The sequence below is a fragment of the Labeo rohita genome, chromosome 1 (assembly GCF_022985175.1).
Source record: "Labeo rohita strain BAU-BD-2019 chromosome 1, IGBB_LRoh.1.0, whole genome shotgun sequence".
Classification (NCBI taxonomy): Eukaryota; Metazoa; Chordata; class Actinopteri; order Cypriniformes; family Cyprinidae; genus Labeo; species Labeo rohita.
This window is the reverse complement of record NC_066869.1, coordinates 17,641,157-17,653,443: the sequence shown is the minus strand read 5'-3', so window position 1 is coordinate 17,653,443 and position 12,287 is coordinate 17,641,157. Positions and strand designations below refer to the sequence as shown.

The 12,287-nt window shown below is 35.3% G+C and overlaps 1 protein-coding gene across 1 annotated transcript in view; it reads left to right on the top strand.

The window, feature by feature from the left end:
• The window catches only part of tbck (TBC1 domain containing kinase), a 60,188-nt gene that overhangs the window by 26,041 nt on the left and 21,860 nt on the right, over positions 1-12,287 (top strand). Inside the window, exon 22 of the mRNA XM_051114900.1 lies at positions 680-841. Within this exon, the coding sequence (XP_050970857.1) occupies positions 680-841 (162 nt within the window). The remainder of the gene's footprint in view (positions 1-679; positions 842-12,287) is intronic.

Sequence of the window (12,287 nt, the reverse complement as noted above, 5' to 3'; positions counted from 1 at the left end):
TATAATGTTACAAAAGCTTTTTATTCCAGATAAATGCTGATCTTTGAAACTTTCTATTTTTCAAAGAATCCTGAAAAAAAATACTCAACTTTTTTAAATATTGATAATTGGAGTAATGATGCTGAAAATGTAGCTTTGATCACAGGAATAAATTACACTTTAAAATATATTAAAATAGAAAACAGTTATTTTGAATAGTGAAAATATTTCAAAATATTACAGCTTTTGGTGTACTTTGAATCAAATAAATGCAGGCTTGGTGAGCAGAAGAGACTCATTTAAAAAAACATTAAAAATCCTTTTGAATGGTAGTGTATTATTTACTAAATGTAAATAATATTTTAAGATGCTATGTTGTCCTTTGATGGTCACACAACAATAAACAATAAATTACTGAGTACATTTTTCTTTAAATGCACAACAAATTAATTACTTTTTATTTATTTATTTATTTGTTTTAATAATGACATGATATAGCTGTCTTTTTTTTAAAAAAGACATGAATAATTCCAGTTCTGGGATCTGAAAATACACATTTGAATTCAGAAATTACACAACATAGCAACAGCCATGATACAGAATGTCTGTTGGCCCTATTATTGTGCAGCTGTGCAGCTACAGTGCAAAGGCTGCAAAATACACTCGCAATAAGTCATTTCTTGTCCCATTTCCTCCGCAGATGTGTTTCCCCTGCACAAGATCTTCCACCTGTGGGACACTCTGCTTTTGGGAAACTCCTCTTTCCCCTTTTGCATCGGTGTAGCTATTCTACAGCAGCTGAGAGACCGTCTGCTGGCCAACGGCTTCAACGAGTGCATACTGCTATTCTCAGACCTGCCCGGTAAGAGTCATCAGTGCAACACATTTCTCACGGACATATTCTTCTGTAGGTTTTTATGAATTTTTTTCCCCCTACAGTCCATCTATAATGCTACTCAGGGTTCCTTGTATGACCATTTCTGACCTGACAAGCTGTTGCTACTGTACCTTTAAGACTTCTGTATGTAAATGACGTCTGGTATGTTTAGCAAACCTCTGCGTGCCAGTTTAGTTCGGACTCTCATTCAACAGGTCACATTGTTGAATATTGAACAGGCATTGATATGTAAACATGGGTGGTTGTATGCTACTGACAATTTCTAAATTACCCGTTTTGCTGTTTAGTTAGCATAAATTTGCATTGTGAATTAATATTTCTGCATAGTACACTGAGCTTTTATTTTATTTGAAAAATCCCGGAGTAAAGATCCGGTCACATTTTACAAAATTTTGCTGTCTGTTGCCTAAGGTGTCATATTTTAGGTCATATTGTCATATTGATCAAGTAGATTCCTGCTGAAATGCCTGAATTTTGCCCACAAAATTTTCCAGAGCAAGGATAAATGTGACCGCACCTTGAGTGTATGCTAGATTTATGTAAAGAAGGTGCATTGTGGCTACATCCGCTGTATACTATAGAAACGTGAGTATTGTGCTGATAAACACGTGTTTGCTGCTGTTGCCGTGGACCCAGACTTGCACAGTGATGCACACTTGTCTGGTTAAGTGCACCTTACCTCCCCTCTGTCAAACAATGTGCTTTATTCCCCGTAAGCTTCCTGACGCCGGGACTCAGTTGGGACTTGTTTGCGATGAGCTCAGGATAAGTTATGCGGCTTATGCCGTTCTATCCGTGTGGTATGTTGGGAGAGGCAGCTGGCACCGCCGTGGCCTGTCGAGTGGCGTTCTGATCGGAGCAGCTCCATGTGTTTCCTCTGGCATCTGCTTGCCACTATTCCCTGAGGTTGCTGTCAACACGGGGCTGCGCGGTGTGGCTGAAGTGATGGACGATGATTGAGTCTAATGTGAGGGAATTAGCTGGGAGCATTCAGCGCTGCAAGAACGCTGATGGTGTGTATACTCAGTCACAATGCAGGGATTACTTCCCAAAATAATGTGGAAAATATCACGTTACCGTGGCAGTTGAAAGCAGGAGAATTTTAGAAACTTGTCACCATATCTTTCAGGCCAAAACACACTGGTGTAAACAAAGGCTAGGGTTCAAAAAAGCTTTTTGTTTTCTGACTTGTTTTTTTTTAGTGAGTGTTTGTCTGGATTTGTGTGTGTGTGGTTCAGGTATGAAATAGCAATATCCAAAATCCTTGTGTTTGTGGGGACGTTTTTTTTTTTGCTCCCTATGAGGAAACAAGCTCACGCAGAATGAATTTTTGTGTATGCTGAATGCTGAAATGCTGAAAATTTTGTGTCGGGGTTAGGGTAAGGGGATAGAAAATACAGTTTGTACAGTAGAAAAACCATCATGCCTATGGATTGTCCTCATAAAACATAGAAACCCAGTGTGTGTTTGTGAGAAGAGGTGGAGAAAAAAGGCAGGAAAGCAGCATTAAATGTCTTGTTCCTATTTAATTGGCAATAGATATGCATGCTGGTCATACTTCCTGTTTTTCCCATAGTAAGAGATGTCTAATCCACTCTAGCCTGTATACATTTGAATACATTTTTGAATCTATAGAAAATAAAGATGCAAAGCCATATATAAAGGGGTAGGACCCAAAGAAAAAAGAAAGAAAGAAGGAAAGAAAGAAAGAAAGCAAAGTATGTTATTAACTCCTGTTATTTAAAAAAAAAAATGCTTCATACATATTTTCTCAATTTTTTTTTTTTTGCACCCTCAGATTCCAGATTTTCAAATAGTTGTATCTTGGCCAAATATTGTCCCATCATAACAATACCATGCATCAATGGAAAGCTTATTTATTCAGCTTTCAGATTATCTCCCATATAACCCTTATGACTGATTCTGTGGTCCAGGGTCACATAGATGTATAATATGTACCAGTATTATGTAAAATATTACCATTATGTATTCTTTTCTACTTTACATGTTTTACACAAAAAGTAGATTTGACTTTTTTACAATAATTTGCACGTGAGATGATGAAATAAATAAAATGATGAAATAATAAAACTATTAAAGTAATAAAAATTGATTTTGACATGGAAAAACTAACAAAAAAATCAAATATTAAAACAATAGCCTTCACAACTAAGTGAAATAGTAAGATGAAGTACTAAAATTTGAAATTACAACTGAAGTAAAATTCTAAATAGAAGCTAAACAGAAATAAAAAACTAATAAAAATGCAAGAAAGCACAAAATTTAAACTGAAATGAAAATAAATACTGAAAATATTACAAATATTAATATATTAAATACTATAATAGTATATGATACTACAGTGCCTTGCATTTTTGTCACGTTTTATGTTGCTGTCTCATGTTAAAGTGCTTTAAATTATTTTGTTTCCAAATCAATCAAGACTCTATGCACCATAATGACAAAGCAAACACAGAATTGTCACAACTTAAAAATGATTTAAATTGATTAAAAATGAAATATTGAAATAAGTACATTGCAAACTAAAAATTAACTCAGTACATTGCTGAAGCACCTTTACAGCCGTACGTCTTTTTGGGTATGATGCGACAAGCTTTGCACATCTGCCATTCTTCTCCTCACCTCTTCACCTCTCAAGCTCTGTCAGCTTGGATGGGGTCTGACAGACATTTTCAGGTTTCACCAGAAGTATTTGGTTGCATTCAAGCCCAGGCTGTGGCTAGGCTACTCAAGGACTTTTTACAAAGTTGTCTATAAGCCACTCTTGCTGTGTGCTTAGGGTCATTGTCCTGTTGGAAGGTGAAACTTCTGTCAAGTCTGAGGTTCTGAATGTTCTAAACTGGGTTTTTATTAAGGCTATCTCAATATTTTGGTAGGTTGTGCTTTTCTTCTACTCTGATGAGTCCCATAGTCCCTGCTGCTAAAAAACAGCCTCACAGCATAAGGCTACTACCAGCACACTTTACTTTTGGGACGGTACTCTGCAGGTGATGAGCAGTGCCTGGTTTCCTTCAAACATGATGCTTGGAATTGAGGTTCATCAGACCAGAGAATCTTGTTTCTCAAAGTCTGAGGGTTTAGGTGTTTTTTTTTTTTTTAAATTCCAAATGTGTTTTCGTGTATCTTCACTGAGGAGAGGGTTGAGTATGGCCACACCACCATAAAGCCCAGATCGGTGGATTGCTGCAGTGATGTTTGACCTTCTATAAGTTTCTTCCATCTGCATATATGATTATGGAGCTCAACTAGAGTGACCATCAGCTTCTTGGTCACCAGTATAACCAAGGCCCTTCTCCATCAATTGCCCAGTTTGGCCAGGAGACCAGCTCTAGGAAGAGTCCTGGTTGTTTCAAACTTCTTCCATTATGGATAAAGGAGACTTTTTGCTTCTCTGAACCTTCAATGCAGAAGAATTTTTTTCTGAACTCTTCCCCAGATTTGTGGCTTGACGCAATCCTGTCTCTGAGCTCTACAGGCAGTTCTTTTGACCTCAGGGCATGGTTTTTGCTCCGATATGCATTTCCAGCTGTTAGACATTTTATTAAGACGTGTGTGCCTTGCCAAATCATACTCATTCCAATGAATTTGCCACAGGTTAATTTAACTTGAAATGTATTAACAAAAAAAGTAATTTACAGCAGTTTAATGTGAGGCAGCAGCATAAAAACACATGGAAAAAATGAAGAGGTATGAATACTTTCGCAAGGCACTGTAAAATAACATTTAGTGGTGTACTAAGAAAGTTAGTTTATTCTAAAATACACATTTTAATTTACTCACTGTGGCCAACATGTCAAGATCACATGACCAGCTTATTCTTGCATCTAACCACGTGAGGATCTTGCCTCAAACTCTCACATGTTCCAGGAAGGCCTGTTTGTTAGACAGTAGCGGCCGCAAAGAGGCAAAATGCTGTCATATTAGTGGTTTGGGAAGACAAATAAGAAACACTACTTACTGCACCTTTAAATCTGAAATGTGCAGCTCTAGTGGCATCAAACAGAATTGCAAAAGTGATGACTTGTAACAGACAGTCCTGTCCAAATTCTTTTTTGCTGTTTCCAGAGACTAAGATTGTCACAAAGACGAGTATGATTTTGCAGGACGACTGATTCTGTGGTGCCTGTCAGGTGGTAGTGATCATTCCCAAAAAAAATAGCAAAAGAAAAGCAAAATTCTAAACAAATCAGCTTTAACATCAGCAAAACCATTGCAACAACCATCACAGAGAAATCTGTTATAGACGTGGCAGCGATGTTCAACAGAAGCCTGTGAGACACGCCATTACTCCGTCCTGTCGGCAGACAAATATCCAGCTGGAAGCAAAGCACAAATCACATTTTGACAAAAAGAGGATCTGACTACAAGTGGCTAATAAGCATCTGTCACTGACAAGTCTGGAAATAGCTTTAGAGGTTTTACAGGACAGTCTATCAGATGCTGAAAACCTGGCATAAGCAGAGAACGTGAGGGATGCACAGTAAGGCTTGATCAGTTCCTCAAGCCAGATTAACTAGTAGTGCTGTTTTCAAGTCATCCTGCTGTGTCAGAACCTGTTAGTCAGTGTTATATCATGTAAATCTACTGGGCTGTAGGAGTATCTGTAGTCTAACACTCAGTGGCATGTAGCTGACTGAATTATAAGGAGGAAGCTGACTGGGTTTGTTTTTTGTTTCTTTTTAATAATCCATTATAAATAGAGTAAATCAGCTCTGGCGTACATCATCCATCATAAATCGTTGCTGTTGGATATTTTTTTGAAAAAGAGTGCTGTTTGATCTCATATTTTGCAATATTTATTCTGCTACTGTTGACATTTTATTACCTCCTTAGGCTAACACTGTCTCAATTTTTTGAAACATGCAGATGATTTTGATTCTTCCTCTTTATGTTGTCAAATAAGGATATACAAAAATATGAGCAGGGAAAATGATTTACAAATCTAATTTAAATCTCATAAAAACATTTAAAATGTCAGAGTAATAGCAGCCTAATAACCTAAGAACTGCTGCTGTGATCTCTATTAATCAAAAACCTAAAGAAAAAGAGGAAATTAATAACTTTTATGGCTGTAAGGATGTATCTATATTTAATTTAGTATTTAGTGTTTGATAACTGTATTCAATTTCTTTACATATCCTACTTGCTGAAGGACACAGGTAAATAATGGGTTTATGCAAAGAGTGTTTGAAGTTCACTAGAAGATGTTATTTTACATCTCAAGACTAACAAATTTTAAAATGGATATCTTTCAATTATACTGTAATGTTCAATGACTATAGACCAAATTGGAGTAGACGTCACAGTTACGTCTCTTCCAGCATTGTGGTGGCTGAAAAACACTGGCAACAAGTGGACAAAATGATTAAAATACATGAAGTAAGATTTTAAAAAATGTATTAATGTGCTTTTGGATGTCAGAATTGGAATGCAAATCATTTTTTATAAAATACTGTCATCAAAGATGCCATTTGAAGTTAAATGCACATGTTTAAATGGACAGATTAATGGGTTAAACCTGCTATGATTACTCTAAAGCATAAACTTGATTTAAACAAGAGGTCTACATAATATACACATATGCAGTTCATAGGGACATATTATATTATATTATTGTATTACTGTTACAGCATGAAATACTATTTAAACCTATAACATTTTACACAACATTTGCTTGTTTTATCTCACAGTTCTGACTTTTTTTCCTCACAAATGTAATTTTATATCTCCTAGTTCGGACTTTATAACTCAGTTTAACTAAAAAATAGCGAGTTTGTCAGTTCTGAGGGGGAAAAAAGCCAGAAGTGTGGGATATAAACTCATAATTCTGAGCTGAGGGAAAAAGAATGACAAGTTGATTTTTCTTATCAGAATTGTGAGATATAATCTTAAAAGTCAAAATTTTTAAATATAAACTCAAATTTATCTTTTTTTTTTTACTGCTACGTGAAAACTGCCATTTTCTGGCACCAGATAGGCCCTGCCCACAAAAAAACATCATGACTGTTTGCAAACACCGAATTGGTGCTTAAATATTAGGGTAAAATGAACAATTTCCTAGAGACATCGGTAATGTTGGCATCAGTGATACTGGCCTTTATATTAAAAATGTTAAAAATATACTCTCTTTATGTGGTTTCTACTAGAGCTGCAAAACGATTAGTCATGATTAATGAAATTCAAAATATAAGTTTATGTTTGCATACTATAGGTGTGTGTGTGTGTGTGTGTGTACTGTGTATATTTACAATAAATACACACACACAAATATTTGAATGTATTGTATGTAAACACTTTTTCCTTAATATATATTTTCCTTAATATATACATGTGTGTGAGTGTGTGTGTGTGTGTGTGTATTTATATATACATAATAAATATACACAGTACACACACATATAGTATACAAACGTAAGCTTTTATTTTGAATCAATTAATCGCGACTCATTTTGCAGCTTCAGTTTGTACATTAAAGGAGAAGTCCACTTCCAAAACAAAGATTCACATATAATGTACTCACCCCCTTGTCATCCAAGATGTTTGTCTTTCTTCAGTCGTAAAAAAAAATTATGTTTTTTTGAGGAAAACATTTCAGCATTTTTCTCCATATAATGGACTGATATGGTGCCCCGATTTTGAACTTCCAAAAGGCAGTTTAAATGCAGCTCCAAACGATCCCAAATAAAGACATGAACATCTTGGATGACAAGGGGGTGAGTAAATTATATGTAAATTGTTGTTCTGGAAGTGGACTTCTCCTTTAATTTGAAGACTGAATATGAATTTTTTGCAATATGAAAGTATATTTAAAAACTTTAATGTTAGGTAGGATTAATCGCGATTAATTTCAGAAAAAATGTGTGATTAATTAGTTTTTTTTTTCTCTCTTCCATCAATTGACAGCACTAATTAATAGTGATACTGACATTGACAGACAATCATTAGGGGCTTCAGGGGTTCTGTTTTTTTATATAATTTGCTTTTTTTCCAAAAATATTAATATTTTAAAATAAAACTCCACTGTTTTTGAAGAAAAAAATATGCCCGTCTACTTGCAAGGAGTAAAAGTTCTATTAATTGGATGCAGTCAAGTACTAGCAAAAGTTTATTACTATCTCCAGAGTGTTACACCACCTCAATATATTCTTTGCTTTAAAAATATCAAAATGAATTTTAAATCAGAATCATCACACAAGAGGTGTTTTCCAATCAATTCTGTCTGTATTAATTGCATTTTTAATGTAACTTCACAGATGAAAAAGTTAATCAGTGTGATGCGTTTTAAAAACCTTGGCTTTACCGTGATTTTTAGACATGCTACCATGGTAAAACCAATGTGTTGGGACAGATCCTGGCATTTTTGGGATGTAATGTTCTAGTACCATAGTGATGTTTATTGGAGTATTATGATCAAAATATTTTAATAAAAATCACAAAATACCATGGTACTGTTTGTTGAAGTACTGATCGACTATGGCTGTGCCATGGTACTGCCTCAGAAGTTTTGCAAGGCTCAGCTAGTTGTCTAGGTAGTTTTATTTTGTGGTTCAGAGGAAGACTTTGTGAGAATTATTTACAAACATGTCACATTATTTCTCCCGGGGAAGTCTTTAAATGTTGCCTGGGGTTTTTTGGGCATATGCAAAGCATCAGTATTCACAAAAACAGGGAATTTGTTTCAAAGCAAAACTTTTGTCAGCTTACTGACTAGCAACATTATGCGGTGAAAATCCACGAACACACAAGCTCTCCGAGAATTAAACGCCTTTGAAAGTTTCGCTTTTGAAGCCGAGCATGGGGCTTTTTTTCGTAGGTTGAACGGAGGTCTCGGGGGATTGGCGTCTTTTCTCTTTTCTGTCTGTAATTGTGACAGCGGTGTAATTAACACCGCGTGGGGCGGTAGTTCCTGGCGAACGCGGACGAATATGCAGACGCTTATGTTTGAGAAGGTCACGGCTGTCATTTCTTCCACCGCATGCCGTCGAGTTGTGCTCCTGCCTCTAATGCGTGCCTCAAATGCTTCGATTTGCCTCGCATGCAACTGCTCCTGCCTCTGCTGTTACTGGATCTCCCTGGCAGGCGTCCATGATGTGGGCCGTTATCTCACATCTTGAGATTGTTTCGCTTCGTTTGTCTCCAAATCGCTCGTTTTAAATGGCTATTTCCTCGTCATAAAGGAGTGAGTGGCATTAAACATTTAAAAGCCATTGGAAGGAGACTGGTGTTTCCAAACGGGGTGCAGGTCGATGCCGCTGAGATTTAGGGATTTCATTTTTCAGTTCTTTTCGCTGGCAAGCCGCATGAAAAAAGTCTGAGGAGTTGAGGGAGAAAACTCCTTTTATAGGTAAAATATTTTTCCTCGCTGCTTACCAGCTTCTTCTCGGTTTCCTGCAGTCAAACACTTTCAGTCTCAAACACACACATATCACTGTATTAGTGAAGAGTTTTTAGTATGCAAAATGTTTCTCAAACCTGTTGATATCAGTAGATTTAAAGTGCAACTTGATTTTAAGGACACTTTGTTCCAAACAATTTGGACTAACTCTTGCCAAAACTGGCACACAAATGGTAATCAGCAGCACTTGTTCCTCCGAGATGTTTAGTTTTTCCAGAGATCCAGCCAACTGTTCAGCTAATTTTGACTAAAAAGCAAGTACTTGAACATGCAATTCTCAGTTACCATAATGTTAAAGTTTGCCATTGCTTTGCTGTGTGGTTGCTAGGGAGTTCTGAGTGGTTTCTAGGGGTACAAATTCAAATTTTGAAAATTCTATAAATAAAAGTATTCTATATGCATTGCATTCAAAATCTGAAGTAGCTGGGCAAGAGCTGTTTGTGTTGAGCAGACTGACATTTTAGATGTTCTGCATTGCTAATATTCATTGTTGAATCATTGATTCATTGAGTGAAGTGAACCCAACTAATGAATCCGTTTGCTTCTTGAACAAAGCATTCATATTGGTACTTCTGTTTTGGTGTTGTGGAATGTGCTTGCATAAAAATTGTGACCCTGCCCAAAACCAGTCTTAAGTAGTACAGGTAAATTTGTAGCAATAGCGAAAAATACACTGAATGGGTAGGGTTTTTTTTTCTTTTATGCCAAAAATGATTAGGGTATTAAGTAAAGATTGTTACATGATGATATTTTGTAAATTTCCTACTGTAAATATATCAAAAATTAATTTTTGATTAGTAATATGCCCTGCTAAGAACTTCATTTTGACAACTTTTTTTTTTGCACCCTCAGATTCCAGATATTCAAATAGTTGTATCTCGGCTAAATATTGTCCTTTCCTAACAAAGCATACATCAATGGAAAGTGATGCTGGTTTTAAACAACTGACCCTTATGACTGGTTTTGTGGTCCAGGGTCACAATTTTGTATCTTGTATATATTTTTGTTATATCAGTTTCTCAGATACCCTCTGAGGGCAATTACATTTTTATTTTTATGCATTTAGTAGATGCTTTTATTAAAAGAAATGTACGCTGTGTTGAAGCTGTACATTTTTATCAATTCGTGCATGTGAATTTTTTTGGGAGTCAAACCCATGATCTTTGCCATGCTGTACTGTTTGCGCTTCGTTTCGTGATGTGAAGTTAAATTAAATGTCTGTTTTTTTTCTAGAATCTGGTTAATGGTTAAATTAAATGTATTAATCAAAAACCATGTCTAATTAATCATAATCTTACACAATTTAGCAGCAATTTATTAAGAAATTTAAAAAAAAAGTAAGGCCCTTTGAAATATATTTTCTCAAATTCTGCCTTTTTCAAAGCAAATTTTAATGGTTTCATTTCATATATACAGTACTGTGCAAAAGTCTTGGGCCACTAGTATTTTCACCAGCTAAAAAATGGTTTAAAGTAAGTTATTTCAATCTTTTGCTGTAGTGTGTCAGTAGGAAACATCAGTTTACATTTCCAAATGTTCTGTTTGCCATTAATTGTAATAATCTAGTGAGATTTTTGTTTGCACAAGGAGTCTGACAACAGCCAGTGCTCCACACAAAGATCATCCAGTCTGTCTCTGAAATGACATGAAGAAACAGAAAAACTGAAACAGACTAAATCCAGAAGAACTGTTTCAACATCTCCAAGATGTTTCAGGTAACCTACCTGCAAAGCTACCTGAAAAACTCTGCACAAGTGCACCTAGGGCAAAAGCTACTTATATTAACTAAAATAAATGCTGATTTATTTTAGTTAATATAAGTTAATTGATAAAGAAAATCTATTTATGACATTATTTTTGACAGCATCCTCATTTTATGTGCCTAACTGCCTAAAAATTTTAACAGTACTGTAGCTTTGTAGGTGTAGGTCTCTTAAAGCATCTTGGAGATGTTGCCACGGTTCTTCTGGATTTAGTCTGTCTCCGTTTTTTCTGTTTCTTAAGACAGACTGGATTGAATGATGGAGAGATCACATCTCTGTTTGCACAAGGAGTCTGACAACAGCCTGTGCTCCATACAAAAATCTCACTGGATTATTACAATTAATGGCAAAATGAATGAAGAAATGTAAACTGATATTTTCCTACTGACACACTACAGCAAAAGACTGACTTTAACTAACTTTAAAACATTTTTTAGCTGATGAAAATACTAGTGGCCTAAGACTTTTGCACAGTACTGTATATATGAAATAAAATGAGCTATAAAATTTTATATATATATTATTTTATTTCTTTAATTTTCATAAAGACTGTCTTGTGTATTCAGTTTTTTCTGCTAAATAAATTCTGGTAGATAATTTATCTGGTAAATATTCCATAAAAGACAGTGTTTTAATAATATTTTATACAACTTTATTATAATAAAATTGTATTATTAGAAGTTGTGATGTCAGTACATTAAGTCATGTATTCCTGTTACAGTTTCTTCAATTTAAACAAAAGAAATTATTTTGACAGCTTGTTGTGAAGACGTTCAAGTTTCTGTTTGCATATGATATGATGATACTTTTTCTCAGAAGAAATGGTAAACTTCACAGTCACTAGTCCATATCGCGATTTGATTTAAAAGTACTGACCTACTTTGTACTACGTCCAAAACTTGGCAAATTCTGTGACGTTCCGCGTTATACAGTGAATTCCTTTTTTTTTTTTATGACTGGATTCTACAATTCTGTGTCACGGAAATCATAAAACCATATGTATGGAAAGTATTAACATTAAATTAACATTTTGGGTTTTTTTTTGGATGGTATTGAACCCAATTAGCCTCAGTTAGAACTGGAACATGAAGATCGTATCCAGAACTTTAACATAATACAAAGGTTAATGGTGTTTTCCATAGGGTGCAAGCTTTGGTCACCGTTAATTGTAACTGAGTGGCAAAAATGACCGCCACTATCTTCCACTGGGAGGGAAAAAAGGGTTTGGAAA